The following is a 13,970-nucleotide window of genomic DNA, read 5'->3' on the forward strand; positions in this document are numbered from 1 at the left end:
CAACAATAAAGTTATCTCTTAATAACTTATACATCACAAGTTTGAGCAGTAAAATCAACCACCATTATATGATAGTCTGACTATCTCTTATCATTAGAGGGCGGACTTTCTCGAACCCTACTAACACGAAATATTTTGTGCACCTGACGGTTCTTTTTGTTATATTCTTTTGGGCTCTTCTACTCTCAAAAGTCTACAGGGGATTTCTCTTCTCTATATAAGAAGAATAAAAGCTGCCAACTTAACCAACAACAAGATATCTTCTTTTATATTATCTTAAGAGAAATTGAAAAGATGAATGTTGAGATGGATGAGATAAAGATGAAAAAAACAACAGAAATTGATGAGCAAAAATGGGTGTATGATTCTTCTGTTGATTACAAAGGCAGAGTTCCTCTTAGAGCTTCAACTGGTGGCTGGAAGGCCTCTTTCTTGATTATTGGTAAGAAAAAATTCATCTAATAAATGTCATTAGAAGTTTAGAACATAAAAGTTTCATTTTTTGGCTTTAAATCTCAATGATCATGAACAAAATGTATACAAACTCTGTTTTATTAATGTACAAAGTTTTTAAGTCCTAAATGATTTTTCTGATGTTGGTGAATATTGAAAATACTAGTAGAAGTTATCAAGTTACTTATTATATATGGATTTATGTTGTATTCACCGACAGTATAAACGATTATTTTTATGTAAACGGTGGAATTTGACATTATTTGTCTTATTTGTGAGGTTACTATTTCTCTTATTATGATAGTTACCTTTTATCTGATTTGACACTTCTACTAAGTTAAATCATATTAAGATTAGCATAAAAAGGAGCGGTAAGTACATTTTCATCTTTAACCAAAGATCTTCGGTTGGAGTCTCCATGGGTATAAAGTCATATTTGTTAGAAAGTGTTTTACCCCTACTGTGAGACTTCCTGATGCGAATTCAAATCTAGTCAGACTTCAATGCAAATACACCGGAACAAAAAATTAGCATAAGAATAATTAGCCTCCACCCCAAGACTTGATTAGTCAGTGGTTCCTCTGTCCATAAAAAGAATAATGCCCTTTTAAGAAAAGTCACTAATTAATGAGAACCACTAAAAAGTTGTATGATCACTTTTTGGGCACTGTAATTGTCCTAGATTCCATCCCCAACTGGACTAAAACCTAAGTGAGGAGTAAGTAAGAAGCAACTATTTTGTTCTCATACATCTTATAAATGAAAAAGCAAAACTAATTGCCACTAAGTATAGCTTTATGACAAAGTTTACCACCACAATTAAATGTGATTTGACTTGATTATCTGATGTAGTTTGACTTGACTCGAATTTTGAGAAAAAAATAAAGACTTTTGAAATTTATGATCTAAAAAATAATTAAGTTATAGATATTTATGTGACTATAAATCTGGTAAAATGGACATGTGTAAACAAGTTGCATTATTTTATGTAATTGGAGAAACTTATGAGTTGTGTTAATTTTGAATGTAACAGCAATTGAATTCAGTGAGAGGTTGAGTTACTTTGGAATAGCCACAAGTTTGATCATTTACCTAACAAAGGTCATTCATCAAGACCTTAAAACTGCAGCAAAAAGTGTTAATTATTGGACAGGAGTTACTACTTTGATGCCACTGCTAGGAGGGTTTGTTTCTGATGCATATTTAGGCAGATTTTACACAGTTCTTGCTTCAACTGTTGTCTACCTACTGGTAATTATCACAGTTTTTATAGTATTCACATTTTGAGCTATTCATATATTAGACTCTTCAAAAAAAGTCAATCGGTGCGTATCGGATTCTAAAAGAGTAGTGTATTTTTAGTGATACCAACACTGGTGCAGCATCGAAACTGAAGAGTCCGTGCAACCTAGTTCACACCAAATAGACAACAAGTGTTTGGTGCTTTTGATATCTATCATATGTCGGTCTTTCTTTCTAAAATTTCGTGTTCAGTCAAATACTAAGTTATAAAATGAAACAAAAAGAACACATTTTAAGTTATCACTTTACTATAGACACAAATTTTCATCCAAGAATCATTAAGTTCTTCATACTAATTGGTTAACCAAATCATCATTTACCTATATGAAACAACTAAAGTAATCTCATTTATATGTTATTTTGTTAAACAGGGCTTGGTTCTTTTGACAATGTCTAGCGTGGTACCAAGCTTGAAGCCTTGTGGTAATGACCTTTGTCAAGAACCTAGAAAGGTTCATGTGGTAGTCTTTTTCTTTGCTATCTACTTAATCTCAATTGGAACTGGTGGACACAAGCCTTCTTTAGAGAGTTTTGGAGCTGATCAATTTGATGATGATCATCCTCAAGAAAAAAGGAAGAAAATGTCTTTTTTTAATTGGTGGAGTTTTGGACTTTGTGCTGGTGTACTACTTGGTGTCACTCTGATTGTTTATGTACAAGATCATGTTAGTTGGGCTGTGGCAGATGTCATTCTAACACTAGTTATGGCTGCTAGTTTAGTCATTTTTTGTGTTGGTAGACGATTCTATCGTTATCGAAAAGTTACTGAAAGTCCTTTAACAACAATGATACAAGTTCTTGTTGCTGCAATCAAGAAAAGAAACCTTGCATATCCATCTAGTCCTGCTTATCTACATGAAACTCAAGAGTCAGAAACTAATCGAAGGAGGCTATGTCATACCAAAGGGCTTAAGTAAGATTTCGACTTTATGAATGTCCTGCACTGCTTTCCTTATTAGTTGCTATGTTTACTTGATGCACTTGAGTTGAGGGTCGTTAGGATACAGTCTCTCTACCTTTACAAGGTAGGGGTAAGGTCTGTGTTACCCTCTCGAACCCCCATTTGTGGGATTTCACTAGATTTGTTGTTGTTGTCGTAATGAAAACATTTTTTGCAACTCTACTTGTAGGTTTCTTGATAAAGCTGCAATCTTTGATGAGGTAATAGACGCGAAACAGAATCCGTGGAAACTTGCAACTGTGACAAAGGTGGAAGAATTGAAGTTACTTATCAACATGATCCCCATTTGGCTAACCACTTTACCATTTGGCATTTGCATAGCACAATCTTCAACATTTTTCATCAAACAAGGCGCGACACTTAACAGGAAGATCACTCATGATTTTCAGATCCCACCGGCTTCAATGTATGCCCTTGGAGCTATAGGCATGATAGCAACTGTCATTATCTACGACAAAATCCTCGTACCTCTCCTAAGACGAGCAACAGGAAACGAGAGAGGCATTAGCATTCTTCAAAGGATCGGTATTGGAATGATACTCTCAGTTGCATCTATGATTGTTGCAGCATTAGTTGAAAGAAAAAGACTTAACATTGTTCAAGAAAATCTACTTAAGGGTTCAATGTCAATGAGTGTGTTCTGGCTAGCCCCTCAATTTCTTATCGTTGGTATTGGAGATGGATTCGCGCTAGTAGGATTACAAGAATACTTCTATGATCAAGTACCTGATACAATGAGAAGTTTAGGCATTGCATTTTACCTAAGCGTCCTCGGTGCTGCAAATTTCTTAAGCAGTTTATTGATCACAATTGTGGATCATGTAACAGAAAAAGGCGGTAAGAGTTGGTTCGGAAAGGATCTAAATAGCAGCAGATTGGATTATTTCTACTACTTGTTAGCTACAATAACAGCAGTGAACTTGTTCATCTATGTTGTTGTTGCAAGGAGCTATTCTTACAAGAATGTGCATAGTAGAAGAACAGCAGATGTGGCTAACTGCTACGATGGCGATGATCGCGAAGTGATGGCTTAGAAGATTGATCAATCTCTAGTAAATAATTGAATTAGTATAGTCATCAAGCTAAGAAAGGCAAATTTACTCTGTAATCATATTTGATATATATTTTTGTTCCTAAATACATATAGTACTTCAACTCATATTTTGTTATGTTAGGAGCAAAAACACTCCACTTTGGTAGGCTGAGATTTGCCACTCACTCACTCTGGCTAAGGCCCAGACAATATGGGCTGAATTATTCTTTATAACTCACAGAAATCCCATACATACATCTGGGGCCAATTTCATCCTATTCAGGAAGTTTCTCCAATTACAAAAATCTCGGATACATTTCTTAATTGTCCGATACATTGTAAATGATACATTAAGTAATGGGAGGGATGTATCTAAGAGGAGATATGGATGCATCTGAGAAGGGATAGGAATGTATTCGAGAGGAAATTTTTGTAATTTTTTAAAATGATCAAGTATTTTCGATATTATGGTATTTTAGGTTATATATTTCTGTAATTTATCCAATTATTTTTCTAATTGACCCTCACCTTATTATGGGCTAGTTTCTCAATAGAATGGCCCAAGTAAAAGGACTTAGATCTTGGGATTTTGATAGGGAAAATTGTATATAATGGCAAACTAATAATTCAAATTAAATGGTATAACCACACTTTGATTTAATTGTATCCTGTAGNAATTAACAGGCGGATGCATAATATAGCATCACGGATACTTTAATTAATCACGGGCGGATACTTAAACTAATAAAGTATCCGGTTAAGTTGAATTGGGGGAAAATAAGGGATTTTTGTATTTTAGGAAAAGAGTAGGGAAATATTGAGAATAAGTAAAGAAGTGTTGTGTATTTAAATAATTTTTCCTATTTTTTATAACTTACAGAAATCCCATACTGGGGCCAATTTCATCCTATTCCGGAAGTTTCTCCAATTACAAAAATCTCGGATACATTCCTTGATTGTCCGATACATTGTAAATGATACATTAAGTAATGGGAGGGATATATCTGAGAGGAGATATGGATGTATCTGAGAGGGGATAGAAATGTATTTGAGAGGGGATTTTTGTAATTTTTTGAAATGGTAAAGTATTTTAGAGATTATGATATCTTAGGTTATATATTTATGTAATTTATCCAATTAATTTTCTAATTGACCCTCACCTTACTATGGGCTAGTTACTCAATAGAATGGCCCAAGTAAAAGGACTTAGATCTTGGGATTTTGATATCTATATACAACTTCGAAGCGATAAATTTCATCAAACATTCTAATTAGTCGCCCCCAATTAACTTGTACCTTACTTTTTAAAAAAAATAATTAGTATGCAAATGTAGGTAAGTCTTGAATTAACAATTGAAGTATGATATTTTTTAAAAGTGAGTCTTGAATTTCGAATATGAAAAGTAAGTCTAAATCAAGTGGTATTATTAGAAAAGTTTGAAATCAATGGCAAACCATCATTCTTGTAAAATGAGTTGTTCTTACTCTGACAAATTGATTATTGAAGTTTGTTATTTACGATATAGGTAACATAAAACATATGTTTTAAATTTGAGCTCATTTGAGGTAAATTTGAATGATAAATCATATGTTAGAAATTTCAAGAACAAGTTATTTCTAAACAAAAATCTATTCATCTGAACTTCATGTTGAAATATCTAAAGTGTAACGAAATATATGTCCAAATAGACAACAAGAAGCTTAGATGGTTTTCCTCGAAAAATTTTACCATGCATGAGGCACAAGTATGATGTGGCAGATAAAAATTGTATGAGGTCCATTTATATTTTGGGAAAATTACTTATATACACACATTTACTTACCTTAATATTCATTTATTCCTACCTTTTTTAAAAATTGCACAAATCCCTTAATTCCCCCAATTCATAAAATCTTCGGGATACATAAATATTTCACTCCTATTTTCAGCCTACACCCACGTTTTCCACTCCCCATTTCACTCCTCCATTTTATCCCTAAATTATCTCCACTTCTTTAGCAGTTACAAATTTCAAATTCATTTTGATTTTCAGAAGGTGTGTCTCTCAAGTTTATCAATTAATCTATTTTTTGAATTTCAAATCTTTTCTATTTCCAATTAATGATTTCAAATTATTCAAGAGGTAGATTTCTTTCCATCACTTCAATTTTCGATTTCTATNTCTTAATTCCCCCAATTCATAAAATCTTCGGGATACATAAATATTTCACTCCTATTTTCAGCCTACACCCACGTTTTCCACTCCCCATTTCACTCCTCCATTTTATCCCTAAATTCTCTCCACTTCTTTAGCAGTTACAAATTTCAAATTCATTTCGATTTTCAGAAGGTGTCTCTCTCAAGTTTATCAATTAATCTATTTTTTGAATTTCAAATCTTTTCTATTTCCAATTAATGATTTCAAATTATTCAAGAGGTAGATTTCTTTCCATCACTTCAATTTTCAATTTCTTTTATTATTATTTTTAAATTTTTTCATCTTAAAAAATAAAAATAAAATTACCTCCTCCCCCTGCCCTCATTGAAATCTTATTGAACGTTTGCAATTTTAGTTAATCATATTGTCGTTGAAATTTTTTCTTGAAAAAAAATTATTTTATTTTAATATTTCTACTATTGAAAAACGTCCAAAAAAAAAGAAGAAAAAAGTTGGATCTGCCATAGCATGGCCATCACTATCAAAGATACAATTTTTTAATGTATCTCGTTTATTTTGAGTCTTAACTTAGTCTTTGTTAGTGTTATCATTGATCAGATACACTGCTACAATAACCTTTGTTTTATGCAATGTATAATGTTCATATTTAAGATATTGATACATAACTCTAATGTTGTTGAATCTTTGATTAGTGTTTATTAGGGGTGTACATAGTCGGGTTGGTTCTGGTTTTTCAAATATCAAATCAAATCATTTGTGTCGGATTTTTAAATTTATAAACCAAACCAAACCAATAAAACTTGGGTTTTTCAACCTCGGGTATTTTCGGACTTTTTTATTTTTCGGGTTTTTCCGGTAAAGTATTTCATACAAACATATAATTTACTTGTACTTCAAATATTTCTTTAGTCCTACCAAAATACAACTATCTAAGATGTTTCTTAAAAATATAACACAATATGATATGATTAATGACACTAAAATATCCAACAAAAATAATAAGAATGAAATCGTGTAAAACAAATATTGCAAATTAACAAGTCATAATGAAAATGATCATAATTTAAAAGTACTAAATCATGCTAAAATTAAGTTTAATAAGTATTAGTTACATGACTAAATATTAAAGGAAATTAAAATTAGATTATATATTTTAATTGTCTAACCCAATGTAAAACTAAAGAACAAATATTCAATATTATTGTCATTCTTAGTGTTGAATTGATTTTGATTTAAGCTTTATTATAATTACCAACATATGTGAACTATAATCTTTATTAGCTCATTCATAATTCTAAGTTTCAAACTTGAAATAATATATTAAAAGATAAAAACTATGAAAAAGTATAAGAAATATTTAAAAATTATATCAAAGTAAATATTTTTATGTATAAAATAAATTTTTAAAATTATATATATAATGTCGGATTGGTTTGGTCTCGGGTTGGTTTTTTTTAGTTAAAATCAAACCAACCAAAATATAGTCGGGTTTTATTTTTCAAAACCAAACCAAGTCAAACCAAATCACTAGTCGGGTTTTTTTCCGGGTTGACTCGATTTGCGGTTTGGTTCGGTTTTGTACACCCCTAGTATTTATCATGTTCAATATAAATGTACTTAATACATAAACTTTGTGTTATTTATTACACACACAAAAAAGAAGAAGCTATTTTGGAACAATTACATGTATAATGTATTTTATTTTTATTTTAAAATATAGTCTTTCTCAAACAAAATAAGATACATAAATAATAATGTATCATACACTAATTTTTTAGTTATGATATGAAATTAAAATTTATACTAATGTATCTGATACATAACAATTTCCAAACAATAATGTATCAATCTCAAACTTCAAATCTTATGTGCAACACTTTCTTATTTAATATATCTAGTAGAAATACAACACTTATCAATTTAAATTGAAAGGATCTTCATGATCTCAAATAAAATAAGATACATAAATAATAATGTATCATGCACTAATTTTTTAGTTATGTACGTAAATTTGAATTTACACCAAATGCATCTAATACATAACAATTACCAAATAATAATGCATCGATCTCAAACATAAATCTTATGGGCAACACGTTCTTATTTAATGTATCTAATAGAAATACAACACTTATCAATTTAAATTGAAAGGATCTTCATGATGTATCTTCTCAAAAATTTTGATAATTTTGAAGCAAAATTGAAAGAATTTCAATGAACTAGGAGAATAATTTTGAAACTCAAAATTTTCAACAATTTTGAATCAAAACGAAAAAGATCTTCAATGAACTGGAGAAGAATTTTGAATCTCAAAATTTTCGACAATATTGAATCAAAATCGAAAGGATATTCGATGAACTTGAAGATTCACAAAAGAAATTGATTGTCCAATAACAATTCCATCACTTTTGTATCCTTCATAACTCACCTCGATTATTCAAAATTTCGACAAATTTTTTTATGAAAGAGAGAGAGAAGATGAACAAGAAGAAGAAATTTAATTTTTGAATTTTTTGGTTTGCTAGGATTTTGAATTCTTGACAATAATTTGGAATGGAATAACGTAATTTATGGGATCTTAATTTGATTTTCAGCTTTTCTTTTTCCCCCTTAATTAGTGCAACAAATAGATACTATGAGATCTTAATTTGATTTTTCAGCTTTTTTTTTCCCTTAAATTGATGCATAATGTATCAACAATAATGTATCCGGATCCTTAATTATATATCCGAAATGCCTTAAAAATATGAAATTTATGTAATTACAAAAATAATATAGATAGAAGCTAATTTAAATTTTACACTACGGTATTTATGTAAGTTATACTTATATTTTACCAAGTGGATCCATTTAAGAAAAATGGCCAAACTCATCTCTCTCTCAACCTTTTAACGTTTTCTTTTTCTCTTTCTTACTTTTTTTACTTTAGCTTCTTTTCTAACAATTCTTCCAAATTTTATACTTCCACTTAAATAACTTTATTCATGAAAAATATGAAATCCAAAAAATCTTGTCGGACTCATTCTATTTCTAACATTTTGATATTATTTTTTATCTCAATATTGATTATTTATATTATTAAAAATAGTTATATAAAATAATTTGTTTATTTACAAAGATATAATTAATTTCAATTTTCCTATTTTATTATAACAATTAATTATTTTTGAAAGTATAAATAAAATTTATAAATTTAGCAAAAAAAATTAAGGTATAAATTAGTAAAACTATTATTCTATTTATGATTTCTTAAGAAATTTGTAAAAGAAAGTAGATTATTAATATGAAAAATAAAGAAGGTACAAATTTAATAAGTTATTTTATTTTTCGCTCAACAATTTCATAATCCAAAAGCACTTCAATCCACAAATACTCTTCAATAAGTAAATATAACGGAAAGAGCATCAATGCTCTTGACAAACAATTGCATAAGTTTTGATACTATTGTCATGAAATTCAAAAACGAAAAAATCCATAAACATCAACATAAATACATATTATTTCCATCAATTTATACAATATTTTTGTTCTTAAAATTCAAGCTAGGTGAAATTTAATAAATATTGTTTATCTACTTTTCTTATACGTTTCTTAAGAAATTATAAATATAAATAATAATTTTAATAATTTATTCCTTAATAGAATTTTTGCAATTTTACAAAATTTATTTTATAGTTTTAAAAAAATTAATTGTTAGGATTAAAAAAATTACTTATATCTTGATTTTATAAACTAAAAAATAAATTTCAAATAACTATTTATTATAATAGAATAAATAACAGAATAGAAAAACTAATATTAAAATAATAAACTAAAAACTTATATAATGATCGTAAAATTAAAATTAAAATTCATTACGTAAAAAAAGAATAGCATAAACTAATAAGATCAGCAAATAAAATTCTTAAAAGATTTGATCAACTTAATCTTAAAGAAGAAAAAATTATTAAAAAGATTAAAACACAAAATATATTGAACAAGGGGCATAAAACTAAAAAAATGACGGGATAAGGGCCTGAAAAATATCTCAACTTTGGTAAAATCTGTTGTTGAGATACTAAACTTTCATGTAGACCTATTACCTCCCTAGACTATTTAATAGTGTATTTTTTACCCCCAGAACTATTTAATAGTATATTTTAAAGGTATATATGTGCTCACTTGGACACATTACTATTTATAATTTTACATTATTTTTTATGTCCATGTGGGAAAATATATATGTTTAAAATACGATATTAAATAATTTAGGGAGGTAATAGGTCTTCATGAAAGTTTAGTATCGCAACAGCAAACTCAACCAAAGTTGAGATATTTTTTAGACCCTTATCCCAAAAATACAAAGGGACTTAAAGATGTCCCTTTATTAATTAGCTTGGCAAATGGGTCCCATTCATGTCCATTTGTCAATCAAACAATGCCTCATACATAATAAAAAATTTCGTTTTCCTCGTATAAATCTCTTGTGTAATATTTCTTTTCTTTGTTGTTTTTTTAATTTCAATAAATTAATTTAAAATCTATAATAAAAAAATCTAATAAAAGTTTAAATTAGACAAATATTATCAGAGATATGTTTCCCGCTCATCTCCTTCCCATACCTTGTATCTATCAAAGTCTATTCAATGTGATTAACTATATGATAGAATAGTACACTAATCTATCAATAGCATGACAAAAAACTTTATAGTAAATGTTCATTGAAGATGGTCAATTGTTAGGTTAGGTAGTGGAAAATTCAAAAAATATAACAAACCTAGGAATAGGACAAGATAGATGCTGAGTAAGAAAAACACAAATTTGGGCCTACAATTAGTCTTCTTGTGGGCCACAATCCAGCTTGTAAAAACAAATTACACTCATTTGGGCTTCTTATGGATCCATAGACCTGTCCCAATCACAATTTTAACGTGTTGCCTTGACTTATGATCAATATTTTATTGCTCGAAGAGGCAATAATGAATCTAAGATTTTTATTCAGGAGATTCGAAAAATAACAATATAACACTTCATATTTAAACTTAGAACGTCGAAATGAATTATGAAGCAAGCTATTACTCTTGTGTTGGAATAAACATTAAAAATAATTGTCTTATATATATAATATAATTTTTTGTCGATGAAATTTAGGTGAACATCTCGGGTCCGGAATCCGCCCGCTTCTAAGAGGTCCCATTCTCATGTAATAATGTCAGAACGAATGATGTCGATTACCATGCCATTGATATTTCTATTAATCAATATATCTTTTTTCGAAAAAAATTATGGTGGTTGAGGCACAATCAACAATAGTTGTGTGAGGGCACCATTTTTTTGACAAGTGTTTTGTGTGGGTCCCTCTTATTGTCACACTTTTTCTCTCTCACTTCCATTTTTTCAAATTTTACCCTTTTTTATCAATATTTTTACCTTCTTTTTTTTTTTGTGAAAAATATATATTCATACAATTATTTGTTTTGTGCTTTCACAAATTCATTTGGTTGAATTTTTTTCTATTAATTTTCGTAACCCACAAGAAAAAAATGAATCTATAAAAGTTTCATTTCACATTTTAAGATACTAAACATAAAGAAAATCTTTAAACGAGAAACACAAAATCAATATTGGCAATACTTATTAGATACATGCCATAGAAGTGGAAAATTTAACAAATCTGGAAAAGAAAAGATAATTGAGTGTTTGATATCATTAATACATTATTATTAATATTAAGCATAAACAAAAAAAAAACATATTTGATAACTAAGAATTGAGTGATTAAAATTGAAATCTCAAAAAATAAAATTAATGACTAAAATTTAAATAATTAAAATTAAATTATATATTTAAGTGTAATAAATAATGCCGATTGAATTTTAGTAGTTCAATTGGTTGATTACTGAATTTTTACATTATTGAAGAAATTTCAATTTTTTTTTTAATTTCACTATCCTCAATTTTCTTGAATTCATCCAAAAAAAAATAAATTTAATTTTTTTCAACATATTACTTTAATTTCCCCTTAAATAAAAAGTAATAGATTTATAAAATATATAATAGATACCGTGGCTGAATTTCAAAGTTTCATTATTAAAACAAAAAATAAAAAAATAAAAAAATAAAATTTACACTAAGAATTAACAAGCAAAAAAGAAAATGCAGGTAAGAAAAAAAAAAGTAAAAGAAAAAATTAAAATTAGAAAAGAAAAAGTAAGAAAATAAGTACATTATGGATCCCACAGTATACATGTGGCAGCCAAAAGAGGCCTCACACAACTGACCGTATGTGTGCCTCGCCCAGAATAAAATTTTTCGTCTTTTTTCTCTTAAAGTCAAAAGAAATAGAGCATATTATGTGACTTTTGTACTTTGAATTCATGCATTTGCTTGACGATTAAAGAAGGGGGTAAGAAAGATTCATGGTACTAAATAGGTAACTTGACATGTGAAATAATAATTTCATATGTTTCGAAAGATTATTGACGGTCATTTGATAGGATGTATTGGAAAAAATTATATATCTATTCACGGATAAATTTAGAAAAGGACAAGGGTATTCATATACAATAGAAATAATTTTTATATATATATATATTACTCCCTCTGTTTCAATTTATGTGACACATTTCGGATTTCGAGATTCAAACAAATCTATTTTTGACCGTAAATTTCTCCTATATTTTGAATTATTAATTATTGAGACTTATAGTACTTTTTATGTAATTTACAAATATATAAATTTCATTTTTAAAAAATGGAAGGTTTCATGAGTAAATTCTCGGTCAAACTTAAATTGTTTAACTCTCGTAAAGCGAAATGTGTCGTATAAATTGGGACAAAAAGAATAACAAAGAGTGTTAAAACTTTTTATTTGTATTAATTAATTGTTATTGGATTCAAGATCGCTATAGTCTTTAAAAATATTTACAAATAGTCATATCACTATTTAAGAAGTAATCCATATCACCAAGTACATGAGTAATAAATATTATAAATATATAAAATTTTAAAATTCATCATTTTTCAGATTTAGAGTTTAGAATTTGCGTGAAAGATTTAGTGAAAAATGAATATCAAAACGAATCAATTTGATAAAATTACACAAAAGATTCTTATTTGATTTGATTTTAGTTAAAATCAATTAAATGTGATTATCTATGGATGTGAGGCTAAATATATATATTTTTATCATTATTTGCCTCACATTTACTATTTATATTTGTCCTTTTTGCGCATTAATTTTATGGATTATGTTAAATAATGTATTTTATTTGTAGGAGTAAATTGATGTAATGTTTTAAAAGTTTAAAGCTAAAACGAATTAAAAATAAAAAATTATAGAAGAAAATTAAGAAGCAGCTTAATGGATTAAATTAAATATTATATTCATATTTCTACAAATTGTGCAGATAGCCAAAGAACGCCAATTGATATTGCCTTGCCACGTGGCATCATGTGAAGGCATCTCCAACTATTGAATGAGGCGGAAGTTAAAGCGCAAGGCGGTTACTGTTCATACTTACAAATTCAATTCCTTTTTGGTTTTGATTTTTCAATTTGTTTTGAATTCAGTTATTTTATTTAGGATTTTTTATTAATAAATAATTCATAGAAATAATTATTAGAGGATATCAATTATAGAGGGAGATCAATCATATGACATCAATTAGATAGTCGTCAATACTTTTTAGGATTGTTTTCTTCTTTTTCTTTGCTTAGAGATTAGTGGTTAAACGTCCTTATTCTGGAGTTGTAGCTACAAATCGATTGTTGATTATTTAAAGGCTTTATGAATTAATTTTTTGTTGTCACTATAAGTTACTTCTATATTCTTGTTTTAGTATTTTATGTTTGCGCACCATAAAATAAATCTATTGTCTAATCCTAATATCGAGAGAGGAGGAGTTAGATAGACCAGAGAATATAGAGAGCTCGGTCGACCCATTTGATTGAGGTGATTAGTGTTCAGGAGTGACGCCCGGACGAACAACTTGTTTGGTTACGAAATATGATGAAATATAAATGCTCGTCAGTTAGTCTATTTATTCCCGCTCAACGATGTAGTTAGATAGCTAACTAGAGT

The 13,970-nt window shown here is 28.5% G+C and overlaps 1 protein-coding gene across 1 annotated transcript; it reads left to right on the forward strand.

Moving 5' to 3' along the window:
* The first annotated feature begins 237 nt into the window (after positions 1 to 237).
* LOC125871789 (protein NRT1/ PTR FAMILY 5.7-like) lies at positions 238 to 3,853 on the forward strand. Its single transcript, XM_049552458.1, has 4 exons — positions 238 to 442; positions 1,487 to 1,704; positions 2,127 to 2,668; positions 2,886 to 3,853. Exons 1-4 carry the CDS (start codon positions 295 to 297, stop codon positions 3,748 to 3,750), a joined length of 1,773 nt encoding a protein of 590 aa, XP_049408415.1. The 5' UTR covers positions 238 to 294; the 3' UTR covers positions 3,751 to 3,853.
* The last annotated feature ends 10,117 nt before the right edge of the window (positions 3,854 to 13,970 follow it).

This window comes from Solanum stenotomum, chromosome 7 (genome assembly GCF_019186545.1).
Source record: "Solanum stenotomum isolate F172 chromosome 7, ASM1918654v1, whole genome shotgun sequence".
Lineage (NCBI taxonomy): Eukaryota > Viridiplantae > Streptophyta > Magnoliopsida > Solanales > Solanaceae > Solanum > Solanum stenotomum.